The sequence below is a fragment of the Crotalus tigris genome, unplaced genomic scaffold, assembly GCF_016545835.1.
Source record: "Crotalus tigris isolate CLP2741 ecotype Arizona unplaced genomic scaffold, ASM1654583v1 scf7180000017666.379230911805:20528666, whole genome shotgun sequence".
NCBI classification, from domain to species: Eukaryota; Metazoa; Chordata; class Lepidosauria; order Squamata; family Viperidae; genus Crotalus; species Crotalus tigris.
The window spans coordinates 663,755-682,217 of record NW_024096552.1 but is presented as its reverse complement, the minus strand read 5'-3'; the positions used below and the strand labels follow the sequence as shown (position 1 = coordinate 682,217).

Sequence of the window (18,463 nt, the reverse complement as noted above, 5' to 3'; positions counted from 1 at the left end):
GCCTAAATGTGATATCATCTACTTTACCCTCTACTTGCTTAGATCTAGTGGTGGGATTCGGCCAGTCTGCACCAGTTCAGCAGAACAGGTAGCTAATTTTTTTGTTACCCTGGCCCAGAACGGACTTCCGGAAGTGGCATCACACAGAGAACCAGTTGTTCACATATTTGAATCCCACCACTACTTAGATCTGAAAAAAAAGTCATAGAGCCATCTGTATGTGTGGTCTGATAACATATTAGTAAAGTTCCATGACATATTTAATCATGATTTAAGTCATGACCATGAGTATAGGCATCCTTATCATCAGATATTATATGCAAACAATGCATGAGAAATCAGTTAAATCCTTAACCTGAACCACCGCTCCAGCATCAGATGTGAATATTCAAAATTGTCCAATAGCAAGAAGTCTGGAGATGGATATGAAATTTTTAGGGGCCTGTAGTCTCAGTATCTTTCATCATTGGCTAAGGCCTGCTGAGAATACTAATTCAATAGCATTTGAAATCCCAAGTTCCTCATGTCTTATGTAAATAAGTTGTTTAGGATTGTTGCCTTTTTTACTCAGATTTACAAAGTATATTACCTAAATACTATTGCAATCATATTATTTAGTACACTTTTTTCCTTTAAATTTATTATTTGATTTTAGGCTTCCTGTCTCCTACTACTTTAGCAAAAGGCAATAATGGCTTCTCAGATTCACTATATTTTTAATTACTAGCATCCTACATAAATATAATCCCTTCCATTGCTTCATAAAAACTAAAAAGGAAACTGATGAATAACTCATTAGTTTATCTTTAAATTAGTCAAATGTCAATTTTTGTTTTCTTCTCTTAATAAAATAAAATAAAAAAGAGAATATTGATAACAGATGATAATGAATCTTATTGCAACAAAAAGCAGTAAAAGAGTGAGAATGAATGCTGTGGGATCTGTGCTGAATAGGAGTAACTTTGATTTCTGGTCAAAAGAATTCAACAATTAAACTGTAGTTTCACACTGCAGTTTAAATAACACTGTTTTAATTACAAAAAGTTTTATTAATCCTTTTACTACTTTTTGTTGATGGTTATTCTGTGAGACTCCTCCAATAATAATTCTATGGCAGTGCCCATGATACTTTTACAAATATACCAAAAGTAACAGTTTAATTCTTCTAACTACTTATAGAAAAGACAATTCTTCTATGGCATTAAAAGACCCTTGGGTAGTATTTGCTTTATAAATTACAATCTTTTGTTTGTAATTCCCCCCTTCTCCCTGCACTCTCTCTCAACACAGTTACATGTATACACACTTAGCCAGAATCTGAAGACTGTTCATCATGCTATATTTTCTATTCCTTAGAAGAAATGTTCCAAATATTCTGTATTGCAAAAAGATTAATCTTTGCCTTCAGACAAAAGTTACAGTTTTTATGAAATTCACTTCACTGTGTTTTAAACACATTGGTTAAAAAAAGTTATTAGGAGTACAGTATAAAACCACAGCAAAAATTTCTGTAATACAGGTTTAAAAGGCAGCGCCAAAATAAAGCTGGTATAAGCTCTCAGTCGCTATTTACAGAATTGAGGCATTATCAAACAAAACTTAAATTAATATCAATTTATCAAAGTATACATAAAAATAAAAGCCTGTCATTTATTTTCAAACAAACAAGACAAACATGTGTGGCAAACATGACAATTCCAATGATGGGCCTTGTCAGTACAGTGTAGATCACAGGTCGGCAACCTGCAACTCCGGAGCTGCATGTGGCTCTTTGAGCCTTTCCCTGTGGCTCCCAGCCTCCTCTGCCATTTGCAGACACAGAGACAGAGACAGAGAGAGACACTTGTGCTTCCCTGCTTCTCTGTCTCTCTCTGTCTCTCTGTCTCTCTGTCTCTCTCTCTCTCTCTCTCTGTGTGTAAAAGAGAGTGGACTCACGGTGTTCTCCGTGGAGCTGAAAAGCTTATTGGGTGGAGCTCCTCCCTTTGCTGCGTCTCTGCAGGAAGCAGGAAGCAGGAAGGGCAGGAGAGAGCTAGCTAGCCCAGCTATGCTGACTCAGGAATTCTGGGAGTTGAAGTCCATGAGTCATAAAAGAGCCAAGGTTGCCTACCCCTGAGCTAGCCCAATAAGAATGTGTGTCAGCTGGTTGGAGAACAGCTTGAAGCCAGCTTGCCAGGTGAGCAGAAGATGGGAGAGAGGGAGGGGGAGAGAGAGAGAAAGAGAGGGAGAAAGAGAGAGAGGGAGAGGGAGGGAGGGAGGGAGGGAGAGAGAGAGAGAGGAAAGAGATAGAGTGGGGGAAGAGGACTGGCAGACCAAGGGCAGAAAGAGGGAGAGGGAGAGAGATGGTGGGAGGGAGGGAGAGACAGAGAGAGAGAGAGAGAGAGAGACCCTTTTGATATCTAAAATGAAGATAACACTGCATATATCCTTTTTTACATTATGAATAAAAAACATACTCCTAGATTGGAGCTAAATGCAGAACAGACTGATTTATAGTTGGTAGACCGGGTGCCTTACCCAACAGATAAGATATATATATACCTATAATAAAGGTAAAAAAGGATATATGCAGTATTACCTTCATTTTAGATATCAAAAGGGTTTTGCAGCTCCCAGTGTTTTGTTTTCGGTGGGAAACGGGTCTAAGTGGCTCTTTGAGTGTTTTGGGTTGCCTACCCCTGGTGTAGATCATTAATATTATCCTTCCCTAAAGTATATTTGCTTTCAGTGTTAAAGAGAAAAAACTAGAACAAAAAACATCATAAACTCTGATCATACATTAGTTGATGCCTATACAAAAATAAAGTATATTAATTTTAAATGTACTTATATCTTGTGCTCTTTGAAATTACAGAAGATTGTTTAGGATTACTTAGTTCAAAATATCATCATTGCACTGATGTTCAACTACAAACTGATCATTTTGTTCAGTGAATGGAGCCAAGCCTCAAATTCCAAGGAATGTGAATATAGACCAATCTATGCATTTGAGAAAAATCAGTGTGTGCAATGTAGTGAGCAGCTTGTGCTTATGAAGAATGATGAATCAAAATGAAACTTCAGCAGTGAAAAGCCACTCTTAGAAATTATAAATCTATAAGCCAGATATAGAAGAGGCCAATTAGAAGGGACAATAGTTTTAGGTGTATGCTCCATTACTTTAAAATGTTTACTAAAAATGTGCAGAGTATGATAAATGTTTGGCAAAATGTGTCATCGAAGTGCATCAAAGTGTATCTGAAGTGGTTGTGACTCTCTATTCAACATATATCCCATGACAAACTTGTTATATAATGTATGAATCTTTCACTGTTATTAAATTGATGCACACAAAATTCTTCAAGTTGAAGAACAGAGATAAAACTATTATAAAAAGAAAAATGCACCTTAAGTGCAAATTGAACAAAGTATAGGGTTTGCAGGAAGGAATTAACTTGATAGTTTCGCGACTGCTTCAAAACTCACCAGTTTTGGTACTTGACACATTTTGATGGGAAAATGTTGTTCTGGTCCTCATCATTTGTTTGGCGCTTAACACAGTGCAAAAGGAAATGGGGGACAGCAGCAGAAAGCAAACAGAAAGTCGGCCATGCTGGGAAAATTGCTGCAAAAGGAAGTGGGAGACAGCTGCAGAGAGCAGACAGGAAGTCAGCCATGCTGGAAGGTTGCTGACATGGGAAAAAGGAACAGATAAGAAGTCTTCCTGGCCAATACAAAGGGTCATGATAAGTCACATAATTTGTTTGATATTCATCTTTTTAATGCTCATCGCACCTCCTGGAATCAATTTAGGATAAGTACCAAAGTACCCCTGTACTGAGTTTTTCAAAAAACCTTCAAATAACCTCAAAGTTGTAGTTTTCCCTATTTTCTAATAGATGCACCATTAAAACCACAAACAACAAACATGTGTATTGGTGGAGACTTTATCATCAGTTTTACAATCAGCAATAAGATAGACCACTTATCAATAATATGCCAAATTGATCTATTAAAAAGGCATCATCCTAATTGGGCATGTTTTACATAAAACATTTGGATATGTATGAACAGCCTTATGCAATTGAATCAAATGAAACCAGGCTATACTGAATATATATAGTTTGTTATGTGTTATTTATCAGTATTGATCCACAACTAATAAGACTAAAAGCTACCAGCATCAATATTTAACAATGTGAAAATGGAATTTCACATAATAATTCTAATAAAATGCCCTCCCTTCTTCTATACCTAAAAGTTGCACAAGTGATGATGATGTGCTTTTAAGGGGAAAAAAAAACATTGTTTAACAGCATTGGTATTCCCTTCCCAGGATTTCAAGTTGTTTTATAAACTCAGTTGCATGAGAAACAGAATACCACACAGCTATAAGGTAAGAACAGATAAAAATACAGCACATATGTAATTGTTTCAAACTATACAACAGGCTTTCTTTTATATTTCACCAATCAGACTGCAGTTGATTCACACTGAATCTATTTAAGATTAGTTTGTAGTTCTAGTAAAACTGCGTCATTGGTTCTTGAAGATATTTTTACTTAAAAGATCTGGATTTGGGCAAAGCACTTCATGCTTTCAGAAATTAATTGGTGCAAGTAGATTTTTCTTTGAATAACTCATGAAAATTGTATCTATAATTAACATAACAGCATTTTTGCTTTATTTTCAGAGTAATACATAAATTCTTCTGTCCATACTCTGCTTCCATTAACTAAATCATGGGATCAGAGCATTCACATTTTATCATTTAGAAAAAAATGTTTCTGTTGAGACAAAGGATAGGTGGAAAAATAAGTGGCTTTAACTTGTTCTAACTCTAGATTGTTGATTTAATTAATACACTAAATTATTACAAAAATGTTATGGTGTAAAAAGTATATTTTCAAAACATCTGCATAAAAATATGCTAATTTTATAATTCTACATTTCAGTCAAATTCAGAGATGAGTGTGCACAATTAACAGCCTTAAATAGGGGATGGGGGTGGGAGTGAGATTTTGCAAGAAGCACTTGCTAGTAAGAAAGAAGTTCTTTTACTTAACTAAAAGTTTCTGTTTACTACACTATCATTTTGGTTACCTACATTTGCAAAAAAAAAACCCCACTATTATTAATATAAAACTGTCTCATGAATGCATGCTACAAGAAGAGCTCATTTCTGGCAGCCCAGCTTTCTGATATGTATTTTTATTGAATACTATCCTGTTCATTGTGGTTTTTTTTTCTTTATGGCTGCTGTTCACATTGCTCCAAATACTGCATACAACAAAGATTTTAATTCATGTGGAAACGGTGTTCCCCTCGAGTTATGTGAGAAGAGAACTCATACCTATCCTGGCTGTGATAGCCACACATATTACACTCAAAAGGATCACGGAATCCATGACAACCCATATGGATGGTATACATTACATGGTCTAGAAAAAGAATTCTACAGTGTTCACATTTGTAGACTTTTACTTGCTCCCCATTGCCATTGATTACTTTGAAAGCATCTTGGGAGCTGTCATTGCTTCCTCTTAGGACATCATACTGCCTGTGTTCTTCTTTTATGGAGAGGCCATTCCGTGCATGAGGCACTATGTGGTTGGTTAGGTATATTAAACCACTACGTTCTTCATTATTGCTCTCAGTATCGGTGGAGTCTTGGCCACTGTTGCTGGGTGAAGGGTCCCTTTCTGAAGAGATGGACTTGGTTTTAGAAAGTAGTAGCAAGTTTTCCACTGCACTGTCCTGAGCTGCATGATTGGCTCGAGCATGGTTGTCTCCAAGGGGTTTGTGAAGCTGATACATTGGACTGATGACAGACACTCCTTCTGAGCCACCAGGGGGTGTCTGCACCAAAGGGCGCAAAGATTCCGCCCCTAGATAATTGATGGCATTATTAATAGCTTGGTCAATGACATGGGTTTGCATCATATCATTCTCCTTTTCATAATTGGTAGTTGTATCATAGGGAATATCAGATATACACTTCTCACCTGCAATCCAAAATATATCATAATTAGGCTTGGTTTTGAAATATTTTTCTAGACATCAGGCCTGATCAATAAGAATCGATAATGACCTTGGGAAAATATCACAAAAGTAGAAAGTTGAGAAGGTGTGCACAAAGGCAAAGATTCTAAAATGAAATATTTCTAATACATTTTAGCAGAATCTCTCTTCGGAATTCAGCTGAACTTGCCAATTTTCTCACTATTTGTGACTATTATTTTGTTTGATTAATATAATTCATCCTTCCTTCCTTCCTTCCTTCCTTCCTTCCTTCCTTCCTTCCTTCCTTCCTTCCTTCCTTCCAAAAGTAGATGCCTTTGTATTTTTTTAACTCCTCTTATTGGGAGATAAAACCTGATCCTTTGGAGTGTGGACCTTCACATGCTACACCATACCTGTGAGCTGTCAGAGATTCCATATGCTTGCTATGTGTGGAAAGAGAGTTTATATATATATATATATATATATATATATATATATATATATATATATATATATATAGAGAGAGAGAGAGAGAGAGAGAGAGAGAGAGAGAGCTCTGGCTCAGAGAGATAACTCCCAAATATGCTCCTTTGTGACATAGCCTGACATAGTTTGCTATAAGAAAGAGAGCAAAGCTGAGAAAGGCTTGGTCGTACCAACTTGAAACTCCTGCAGAAGCAGAATCGAGATCACTCTATTTTTCTCACATAACTTTATATTCTCTGCAAAGCAATTTCCTGAACAAAGCATTGTAATAGATTGGACAAAGTACATGTGCATGCTGCTTTTGCTATCTTCCATGATTCTAAATGTTCTGTTTCCCTTCTCATAGAATCAGACTTGTGTGACAGAAGTTAAAATACCTATGATGGAAAGTGGCAGTCAGATGAGCAGAGTAGTAACATAGCAAATAAACCTCTGCTAAAAATTCTCATGTCCTAAAACTTCTTTTCTCCAGAATTGGAAACATACTTTTATTCCTTTATAGGTCAAATAGCAGCTTTCTGTAGGGGAGGAAAAAGGTTTATTAGCCTGGAACAGTGGCTTGAGAACAAGAATTAAATTCCCCTCCAAAAAAGCAGAGCATCCAGTCCTGGAGATTCTTCATCATTTCATCCAATTTTCTACTCAATGCAGAAGATCAGACTCTGTAAATCAGTAATTCCTGAGTTATGTTTGAAACTAGAAGCTTTCTCTTTTTTTCTAGAAATTAACTACAACTTATATAGAACTATAATGAAATATTAGTGTCAGAACCCATTTCTATTTCATTTCTATCTATCTCCTCTGATCTAAAAACAAATCTCACTTTTCCCTGGGTTCTGCCATACTCCCAACAGGGAGGGGAGGATATGCCTGCAGGGTTATTGCTTTCACTTCCTCTATTCACTACAATGTAACCTTTTACTTTATTATTGCCTCTGTGTCCACTGCCTGCTACAATGTAACAATTTGCTTCCTACACTGGATCTCTCTCTCTGAACTTTCTTCTCCCTAACCTGTCAGCTAGGAAAAAGTGGGGAGAAAGAAATACAACCTCCGGAGCCTGGCTTATTTCTCTGGTCTCAAAAGAAGGTGCAAAGAGTTGCTTGAACATCATTCTACGACCGGAGCCAGACTGATGTTATCTCCTCTTTCCCACAATGGACTTTAACACCTGTAGATTGGCTGGTCTGAGCCGTCTGGATGAACTGTGGAGTGGGGTTGGCTTGGGGACACTTTAAAGTATTGATCTGTAAAGGAATCCCTCAGATCATGTCTATTATGCCTGCTATCAACTTTTAATAAAAGTTCCTGTTGGAGGAAACCCTCTCCAAGTGTCCTGCTTTCTTAAGATGTGGGTCCTTAGATTAGCATGATCCAACATTGGAGGGGGGACAGAATTATCACCTAATGGGAAAAGAGATTCTTTCTTGTGACCAGAGCAGAACTGTGGCTACTAAGCATCTGAGTTACTTGATTTAATTTTGATAAAGCCTTCATGTTTTTAGAGCTTCTGTCCATGTCTTACTAAAATTCTTGCTATCATTATTGTTATCTTCTTATGCCACACTGTGAATAACTGACAGGAAACACTACTCTTCTAAGTCTTCATAGCTGGCAAGATTTCTTATTATGTCAGTAAGGAAGTGAGAGCATGAAAATTGCATCTTCCTCTAGTCCCATGCCAGGACTAATCCATAACAAAAATGTTCTTCTCAAAGTTATTGAAAATCCATGTTTGTCCCATGTTCATAGATTTTGTATTCTTCTGGGAAAATGTGTGGCACTTTATTTAGATAATGTTTCTGAACTTGAGAAAGTCTGTGAGTAATTTTCATCTACAGTACAATGTAAGGTCATCTGATGAGGCTACCTATATTACAAAAGTTTCTGGGCAGCAATATGGAACACCACTATCACATCTCCTGAATGTCAGGCCTATGCATCTGGCAATATCATTCTCTTAATAATGCTGTTATTCCTGTGTCATGCAATTATGCTCTGCAAGACTAAGAGTTTTATGAAATCATTTTTGTTGTACATTTGAATTACTACTGAAATATTCAATATTATACTGATAGGACATACGAATTTTATATAGTTTTCATGCTGTTTTGGAAGCACTGATAGGAAGCTAGTTATAGTGAACTGGATGAATAGTTTTCAAAATGTTAGTAAAAAAATTCTGCATATACATGAATATCTTCTGTGTACTAAACACATTGTAACATAAGTGTTCATTCCATTTCTAAGCAACATTATAAAAATTAAGACATTATTCTTGGTAAACTACATATAATCAGTAGATTTGGCTGCAAAAGCTGAATTTTATCATTACCTCATATGTTGCTATTAATTATTTCTCTCTCTCTCCCCTGGACTGCAAGGCAATCAAACTGGTCAGTCCTAGAGCAGATCAACCCTGACTGTTCTTTAGAAGGCCAGATCCTGAAGTTGAAACTCAAGTACTTTGGCCACCTAATGAGAAGGAAGGACTCACTGGAGAAGAGCCTAATGCTGGGAAAGATTGAGGGCAATAGAAGAAGGGGATGACAGAGAATGAGATGGCTGGATGGAGTCACTGAAGCAGTAAGCATGAGCTTAAATGGACTCCAGAAGATGGTAGAGGACAGGAAGGCCTGGAGGAACGTTGTCCATGGGTCAATGTTGCGATGGGTCAGAAAAGACTTTGCAACTAATAACAACAACAACAACTCTTTTTTAGTTGAGATTATATGAAGTTGAATCAATCAGAATAAGCATTGGAACAGTAGATTTACTTTAAACTATAGCCCATGTTGGACTTTCACCAAAAAAAGGGAGAGATTATAGGAGACATAGGAGAAAACTATCAAATCAGAAAAACTGTTTTTGCTCAAGTCGAAGGTCTTACTTCTCATTCAATTACTCTAGTATTCTCAGAGAGACTACAAATATCTCAGAAGTGCAATTTTAGGAATGGTGAATCTATGACTCTTCAAGGTGTTGAATTAACTTTAATCAGTATCAATTGCCAAGGCAGGAATCATGGGGGTTGTTCTATTTGAAAAGATATAGATTCAATCTTGGTAAATAATTGATTCCATGTTAGATTACATCAATTGCTAAGAATGACGATGTCCAGAGTTTTTGTATCCCAAAGATCCCACCAAGTATGGATATCATTTTCTTATCTTACATATCTTTCCCTATGTGTAAAGCTTCATACTGGAGGTGGTTGGTTAATTAAGTTCAATGTCACCTCCCTCCCATGTGTCCAGCATCCTTCTTTGCCATATTGTCTCTAAGATTGTTAATTTTTTTCTGCTATTTATAATGGATATTATTGTTTCTAATGTTTGTTTTGTTGTAAGCCACTCAGAGTTGTTGGATACAAGATGGGTGGCATATAAATTTTATAAACAAACAAACAAACAAACAAGCTATTTCTGTATCCACTCTGTCTGCTTCCCTCAGTCGCAGGGGTAAAACACTTTTTGGAAACTTTCAATCATGTCAGTGCTGTTTTGTTGATCTTTTTACTTGGCCACTGCTAAGAGCAGCTTGGAATCCACATTTTTGGTTAATTGTTTTGCTCTTTCTATTGTTATACAGAAGTAGAAACAAAATGGAAGAATCCAATGAGAAAAATGAGGGAGCAACATTTAGTTCTTACCAACAAATTTCTGAGGCAGAGAACTCTTACGTTTGGCGACGTTACTTGCAAGCCTGTCCAGCATAAGGGAGCGCTCTGATCCCATTTTACACAGGTCTTCAGCCATTTCACTTTGGCTGGTTTCCTCTTTCAAGACTGGAAAAAAAGTGTTAAAGGACACCAGATGTTTAAGGCACAGTTATTTTCCATTTTTTCTGAAACTCTGCTGACAGTCAGGCTCTAAAGCTGAGAAGCAACAAAAAAGAAAGGTAGCTTGGGGTAGCTGATAATTAAATCCTCTGACACAGAGATGCAAAATCCAAGTACCCATTGTCATTTTTAATACAAGAGAATATGAAATGTATTAAATATATGGATATAATTATATAAATACTTCCTATTTTAACTTGAATTAAGATTTAGTTCAGCTTAGATTTACTTTTTCCTTCCGCTTTCATCCATTTCTTTGTCCTACCTATTTTTTAAAATAAAGCTCTTCTCTGAAAAATAAATCAACAGTAAAAAAGCGCAGCATAGTTTGTGACAGTGGTAACCAGTGACTTTGTGAGTGTGCATAGCAGTTATTAAAAACATATCAAACATAGGCATAAAGCAGGGGTGTCAAACTTGGAATGTCATGTGACATGTCGCAACGTATCGCGACTTTGTTTTCCATTGCTGGCAATGGGGTGGGCGTGGTTTTGCTATGATGCATCTGGCCCATGGGTCAGCAGTTTGACACCCCTGGCATAAAGCAAAAATGTGGAGGAAGAAAAGGCCCTGTGATAACTCCCTGTTTCTTCTCACTTGGACTCCAGCAGGGAGTAACAAGTCCTAACTAATACTCAAGCAAAATAGGATGTTTTCTTTCTAAACAAGAGGCCTGTATATGTTTTCCAGGAGAAATAGAGAAAAATATATCACTGAATTCTAATGCAGACCCTCATTAAGGAAGACCGCCTTGTTTTGCTATGGAAAAGATGTATGTATGTATGTATGTATGTATGTATGTATGTATGTATGTATCTATATTCCTAAGAAATGAAGAATTTGTAGGATAATTCTAGATATGTTATTCTACAGCTTCCTTATTTTTTTCTCTAGAGTATTCTAGAGGCAGCTTGTGAGACTCCAGGTTTGAATTTGAAGTAAAGATCAATCAGAAGACTCAATATAAATTAAGTGAATCAATGATCTTTAATAATTTTCTACATCCCCCTTTCATTGTGGGAGGGAATTCTATTCCTCTCCCATAACAGTTTCTGATCTTCAAGTTGCTGTTTCATTGTAAAGCAGCTCAGAAATCTCTGTCCATAGTGCTATTCAAGAAGAGAAACAGATTTTGATTTTTTTTTTGTTTAATACAAACCACTTGTTATCAAGAGTATATTTGCAAAGGAGATACTTGCTACAGTTTACACAATCCATCATTCCTACTATGGTTACCTGGTGGCATTCACATACTGCTCATACTCTACCACTCATATTTCTTGCTCTGTGTTGAATCCATTGTTCTTGTATAAAAGAATGATTTTGCCTTATCCCAACACCTAAACCTTTTCTATTTTCTACTTGGTTATAAATCATTGGCTGTCTATTAAAGCATTGTCTTTAATCACTCCACTGAGCTTTTTAAATGTGGGGCTTATGTCAACTGATTCAAAATTATTTTCAAACTTTTTGTGCAATTGCTATATTACTGGATCTCTACAAAGTATTTCCAATCATCTGTCCCAAGTTGGAAGTACAAATTTGTGTGAAAAAATATAGCCCAATTTGGTCTGGTTTATTCTTGTTGTGATACTCTGATTGATGTGTCCTCTAGTCTGATTAATAGATATGATGAGTTTAAATACCTGCACATTTGGGATATTTTGATTGGTCATAATACAATCCATATGTATATTGTTTTTGAAATAAATAGTTTAGCACACAGTCTCATAGATGCTTTTTATAATCTAGAACCAAAAGTAACCCTTTGTGTAAATCAATTTGCTATATTTAAAAGTTCCCAACTTAGCAAAAATGAAAAGGTCTTACAACATCAATTGTCAGAAGCATCTCAGCTGCTTTCCAACACTACTTTGACAGACATTAACTTTAGATTATCTGAAAATGTGACAGCTATACAAGCACAGAGCTGTGATGGTGCAGTACTGCTCACTCCAGGAGTTCGATTCTGATTTGTTCAAGGTTGACTCAGCCTTCCATCCTTCTGAGATTGGTAAAATGAGGACCCAGATTATTGGGAGCAATATGCTGACTCTGTAAGCTTCTTAGAGAGGCTGTAGAGCACTGTGAAGTGGTATATAAGCCTAAGTGCTATTGCTATTGTCCAAAAACAGTAAATGTAGCATCTGCATATGAAGCTTAAAATAACATAACCTACTGACAAGATAATCTGCAAGAAACTATCTTCAGGACTACCACCTGATACAACCATTATATCCTGTGCTATTATATATTCCAACCGAGCTGATCATTATTTCTAGATTGAAGGGGCCATAGTGTCTCCCACATGATGGATCAGCCTACCTGAAAGCTAAATTAGCACAGGCTTTGGCATTCTGTTACAAAGTGAAAACTGCAGGACTTGGAATATTACCCATTTTTATGTTGCTAATAATTGAAGTAGTTGATGCAGTTGGGAATTATATTATTTTCATTGAGTTACTTCCACTTTATGAACTGCTATACATTTCTTTATTTATTTGGAGTTTTTTTAAGATTTGATAATATTTTTATTGTGGTCTGCCATGAGCCATATAATTTGCTAGCAGAAATGTAATTATGAGCAAGGAAATAGTTAAAATGCATTGACAGGATCAAAGCAATTTTAATTCTTTTTCATTATACGCGCAGTAATAGGTATATCAAAAATGCTTTATCTAGTCTTGTTACAGGGACTTGATACAGTTTGTATCTTTTCCTGAAAGGACCTTACTTTCCACATAGTGTTTGATGGCAATGTTAGGAATTGTGTTTCCAGTAATCCAAAATATGCCTTCAGAAAATATGCAATAGCCTTGTGGGGCATTCTGCTTTAAACTGTTCCAATGCAAAATGAATGTGTGCTTTTAAAAAAGTGTATAAGAAGACTTGTATATAACTGGTCTGATCATTCATATCCAATCCATTCAGATATGCAATTAGTATGCAATCGAAGTGTTCATAACCGATAGTTATCTCAACTTTAAGAAACAGTGGTCTCCATCTGTTTCTCTATGCACATTATTAATACATGTCATATTTTACTGTGCATTCAGCAAAGATGGAATAAGCATGAATTGTCCCCTTTCAAATAAATGTGACTGTATGTGTGTTTGTACCTTATAATATGCAGTCACTGAAATGGTTGATTAATGAGTGCTGAAACAGGAATAGGAGAAAGAATATTGCTTCTAAAATAATTTCCATGTCAAAGAACTTGTTTTTCTTGGAAGATAAAAGAATTCTATCTTATATTTGGAGGTTTCCCAGATATTCCTACTTCATGTTTTATTTCATGAATCTGATACTGAAAAAGCTAAAGTAGTATTAATTCTCAGTATTGGAGCCAGTGGGGGAAAGGAGGATTACTGTTTGAGAAAGGCAGGGAAGATAGATGATCACATTATTGAACCTGCAAACAGAAAGAAGAAATAGCTTCTTATTGCTATGACAATAAGATCATCTATAAAATTCTCCAAAAAGGTGTAGCTGTTTGAAAGTAAGCAAGGGAAAAAAAGTGGGCAGCATAAAAGTAGCCATTCAAAGATAAGGCAAAGAAAAACAGGAAGGATCACTTGCTCAACTTCAACTGAGCAATTGTAACCAGACAAGAGGCCAATAGCTATTTCTCACATTCAAACTCTCTGCCTTTGGGAATTTGATCAGTCCCTTCCACCCTAAACTTACAAGTGCTTTCTACAGCTCCTAAAAATGTTAGTGCTCCAAGAGAGCACTGGACTAGTCATAAAATTGGGCCTTATAATTGCATCTTATTTTCAAGCTAATCTTGCCTTTTGCTTTGTATTCTTACCCGGATATATGCCACCTGAAAGATTCATGGTTTGTAAATAGTTGTGGCAGCGCTCCTTATGTTCTTCCAAAGAGCTTCGCTGCTTATAACTCCGACCACAATATCCACATTTATGAGGTTTGCCAACTGCAGGGGAAAATGGAATTTATTGTAGAAACTCAAAGAGGTCTGGAATAATTTAGTCCAGATAATGTGAATCAAATAAGTACAAATAGCCAGACTCAACAGCCATCCTGAAGAATGAAAAGGATAATTTTTACTGCAATTTTGGGGGCATGTAATTTAGTCATGTTGTAATGAAAACAGGCCCATTCACTCAAAATATCCTGGGAAAACTGCCACTAATAAGAGAAAAAAAATGCCAAATTAGAATTTGCTTAACTCTGACTTGAAGATTTGAGTTCAAATACAAATAAATTTAATAATGAATAAAACTTGCCTGATTTTAAAATCATTTTGAAAAGTTATTTTGTAACTTTTCTACAAGAAAAGTTATAAACATGAAATTTTGACTTGAAAATTGTTTAAATGCAAAGGCTCAAACTTGCATTCTATGCATGTAATATTAAATGCTTATATTTAATGGTAAAGAAATTTTAGCTGTTAATTTTGTCCATTATTACTTCTATCTTTATAAAACAGATTGATTATGATGTTTTTTTAGTTATCAAATAAACCATGTTTCCGCAGCTGAGTAACAGAATAACAGAATTGGAAGGGACCTTGGAGGTCTTCTAGTCTGTACTGAAGCAGGAGACCCTACACCAATTCAGATGAATGGTTGTCCAATGTCTTCTTAAAACCTTTAGTTTTTAAGTTTTTAAACCACAACTTCTGGAAGCAAGTTGTTCCTATATATATAAAGATATAAGGAATAAGCTATATTTTATAACTATGTATTTGGGTTGGGCCCATCTATGGAACTATTGGCCATATGTAGTTTGTAAATTTATGATTCATTGTGTTTTGCAGTGTTAATACATGGCCAACCATTTATTAAAAATAATAAATAGTTCTGAATGAAATCTATAGTTTGCTCTATATTTGACAACTCTTGTGATCTCACAAACAGGCAAAAGATAATAAGAAAAAAAAATATGGGCTGCATACAAACTGATAGGAAATAGTAATAATAGTAGTAAAGTTGGAAGGGACCTTGGAGGTCATCTAGTCCAACCCCATGCTCGGGCAGGAAACCCTACACCATTTCGGACAAGTGGCTGTCCAGTCTCTTCTTAAAAACTTCCAGTGTTGGAGCATTTACTGCTTCTGGAGGCAAGCTGTTCCACTGATTAATTGTTCTCACTGTCAGGAAGTTTCTCCTTAGTTCTAGGTTGCTTCTCTCCTTGATTAGTTTCCACCCGTTGCTTCGTGTCCTGCCTTCAGGTGCTTTGGAAAATAACTTAATTCCCTCTTCTTTATGGCAGCCCCTGAGATATTGGAATACTGCTATCATGTCCCCCCTTGTCCTTCTCTTTGTTAAACTAGACATACCCAATTCTAGCAACCGTTCCTCCAGTCCCCTAATCATCTTTGTTGCTCTTCTCTGTACTCTTTCTAGAGTCTCAACATCTTTTTTACATCGTGGTGACCAAAACTGGATGCAGTATTCCAAGTGTGGCCTTAGCAAGGCATACCAATACACTGTTCCAGTCTGTTATTCTGTTCTGTTGTGGACTAGTCTTCTTGAAAATTTAATTGAAATGCAACTAACCAAATATCTAGTAGGCCTTTGGTTTCAGTTGAGATTAGAAGTAACCTCAACTAAATTAGCATTAATCTCAAATCATTTTGTAGATATAATTTGGCTTGGCCAAGTAGCAAGCAAAACCTTTCTAGAATTTACTATCATGGAACCTACCGGAATGGGTCCTCAGATGGCCCGTAAGAGCATCTCTACGACGGCAAGCATAGTTACACAAGTGGCACTTGAAGGGCTTTTCGCCGGAGTGTAACTTTATGTGGCGGAGAAGGTTGCCCTTTTGAGTAAAGGATGCCCCACACTGATTACACTGGAAGGGGCGTTCGCCTACAGGGAGAATGAGAGGGAAAAATATGTGAGAACAAAACTCTTACAAGGTAATAGGAGGATGATTTCAGTGAGAAAGTTGTTTTCCAACTGGCGCTCTGTGGCTTCCACCAGCTGCAGGTTTGATATAACATGAGCCTTTCAGACTAAACCTGCCAGTTCCTTAATGCTTCACTGGCTGGGTCAATTTGATCTGAAAATCTAATTTTTTTTCTAAATCAGAATGGCACATCACAATGCAAATTCAAACTCATTTAAATAAAGTAACTGCAATATTTTGTGTTGAAGAGCCACTCTTCCTGATCAGCAGTTTTGGAATAAACCAATATCCAATTTTGCATGTTGTGGCATTTGGTGGGTTTTTTTAATGTGGCTTTTTTCAAAGGGTCTTTAAAATATGCCATTGAAGCAGCAAAATAAAAAGGAAACTCATTAAAAATGCATTTCAGGATCACAAGTTCATTTCAGCGTTACATTCTTATATTTAAATGAAAGGCACTTCATTATAATAGTTATAATAACTTCTTTTCATTTACATTTTCCCTGTATTTTTCCTTTCAATTTCTTCTCCATTACCTGACTGTCCCTAAGCAGCCAAATCAGGAAAGAGACAGAAAAGTGTGGGGGCAGGTGGGGGAGTGAGAGGGTGGGGTAGGGTGGGGTGGGATGGGATGGGATGGACTAAAAAAAGGAAGTTAAGACAGAGCAAAGGAGAAAACATCTTCTACACAGAACTCCTAACTCTCATTGCTGATATGTTATATCAGAAATTGACTGCAGGTTTGTTTTTGTTTGTTTTGTTTTGCTTCTTTTGGTTTTGCTTTTAAAAACAGCCCAGAGTAATTAATGTCAGATTTACTTGTTAGGTTTTATACATGGAACTGTTTTATTGTTAAAAATATCTTTTGAAGAGAATAGGCTATTTTGGTTAGACTATACTTTACTAGCATTGCCAATCAATCTTGAGCATTTTAAGAAACTAATAGGATAATTACAGTTTGGTAATATTAATATATTAATCATAATTCAAGATGTCTTGTTAGATACTAAAGGAAGCTAGAAAACATTGTCTTGCCGCTAATCAGGCACTATTGCTTTTCTATAACAATTCTCCTATATTCCTTATTTTGCTAACATGCCAGAACTAAAGTAGCTTTAACGATGGTAAATTTCATTTTCCATCTTGACCAGTTTAAGTTTGTCTTCTCTATATTTTATTAGCCAAACCTGATCAACTGTAATTAAATCACATTTCCTTTCCTTTCTCCCATATCCTTTACGTAACCTCATAGTAATTCAACTATTATATAGCAGAGAAATTTAGTGAGGTACTGTAATAAAATATATGGATGACCTTGAGGAACAAAGGGAGGAGATGCTACCTAGGAAACAGCCAGACAAGAGAGACCAGTGGCATAATGTTAGAGAAAGAAGCTTAGGAAGGACTTATCCTAATTGATCAAAAATGGTGACAGGAAGTTTGTACTTTCAGATTTGCACGTTTCTGTTAATATACCCTCACAATAAAGTTGAATTAACATATCTAGTCATTTTTCCAGTCTTGTTTACCTGGGAAGGCTGACATCAATCTTGCAAATCTAAAAGTACAAACTTTCTGCCACTACTTTTAACCTCTTGATCCATTAGGGCAGGTCCCTCCCAAGTTTCTTTCTCTGACTGCTAAGCCACTGGGGCTCTGGCCTCTCTTGTCCAATTGTTTCTTAGGCAGCATCCTTCCCCTCATTCCAAAAGTTCATCCACATTACAGGTACCCCTGCCTCACCATTACCTAACCCACTCTCTCTTCTCTATCAATCATTACTCCTGCCCAGCACTACAGATCCCCATTAAATGTTGAAATATGCTATTTTCATATAAACACTGATAATATAAATCCTGTCTAATAAAGGTAAGAAATCCAATGAGGCAATCAATCACTCAAATAGATCCAAAAAGAAGGGTCAATTCCCATAATCCTTCCTAATTACTATTTAAACTTTTTTTCTAACTGAGAAATTACTAGATATTTCTAGATATGTTCATCTTAATAAGCTAATACATTTCAAAATATGTTAGATGTAACCAACAAATGGTTTTTCCAAAAGAAGAATTTATTCCAAAGGGAAATTTGAATTTAAAATATTGAACTGATAAAATAATCATTTTGTCATCATTTTTTTTCTTTTCACATCCTAATCTTATTACTCTATTGAACAGTATGTTAAAGTTTAGCAAGTCAAGAAACAATGGTTAGAAACTGATCAAAAAAAGAAGCAATCTGGAATTAAGGAGAAAGTTCCCAACAGTGACGACAATT

At 36.1% G+C, this 18,463-nt stretch overlaps 1 protein-coding gene across 9 annotated transcripts in view; it reads right to left on the bottom strand.

Moving 5' to 3' along the window:
* Nucleotides 1–2,590: 2,590 nt before the first annotated feature.
* IKZF1 (IKAROS family zinc finger 1) overlaps nucleotides 2,591–18,463 on the bottom strand; it is a 126,240-nt gene continuing 110,367 nt past the window's right edge. For 5 of the 9 annotated variants that reach the window (XM_039336381.1, XM_039336383.1, XM_039336386.1 and 2 more), the window contains 4 exons: nucleotides 15,979–16,146; nucleotides 14,118–14,243; nucleotides 10,118–10,252; nucleotides 2,591–5,981 (listed from right to left, as the gene is read on the bottom strand). In XM_039336381.1, the coding sequence (XP_039192315.1) occupies nucleotides 5,275–5,981; nucleotides 10,118–10,252; nucleotides 14,118–14,243; nucleotides 15,979–16,146 (1,136 nt within the window). In that variant the 3' untranslated portion in view covers nucleotides 2,591–5,274. The remainder of the gene's footprint in view (nucleotides 5,982–10,117; nucleotides 10,253–14,117; nucleotides 14,244–15,978; nucleotides 16,147–18,463) is intronic. The other 4 variants (XM_039336382.1, XM_039336388.1, XM_039336390.1 and 1 more) reach the window with 3 other exon arrangements.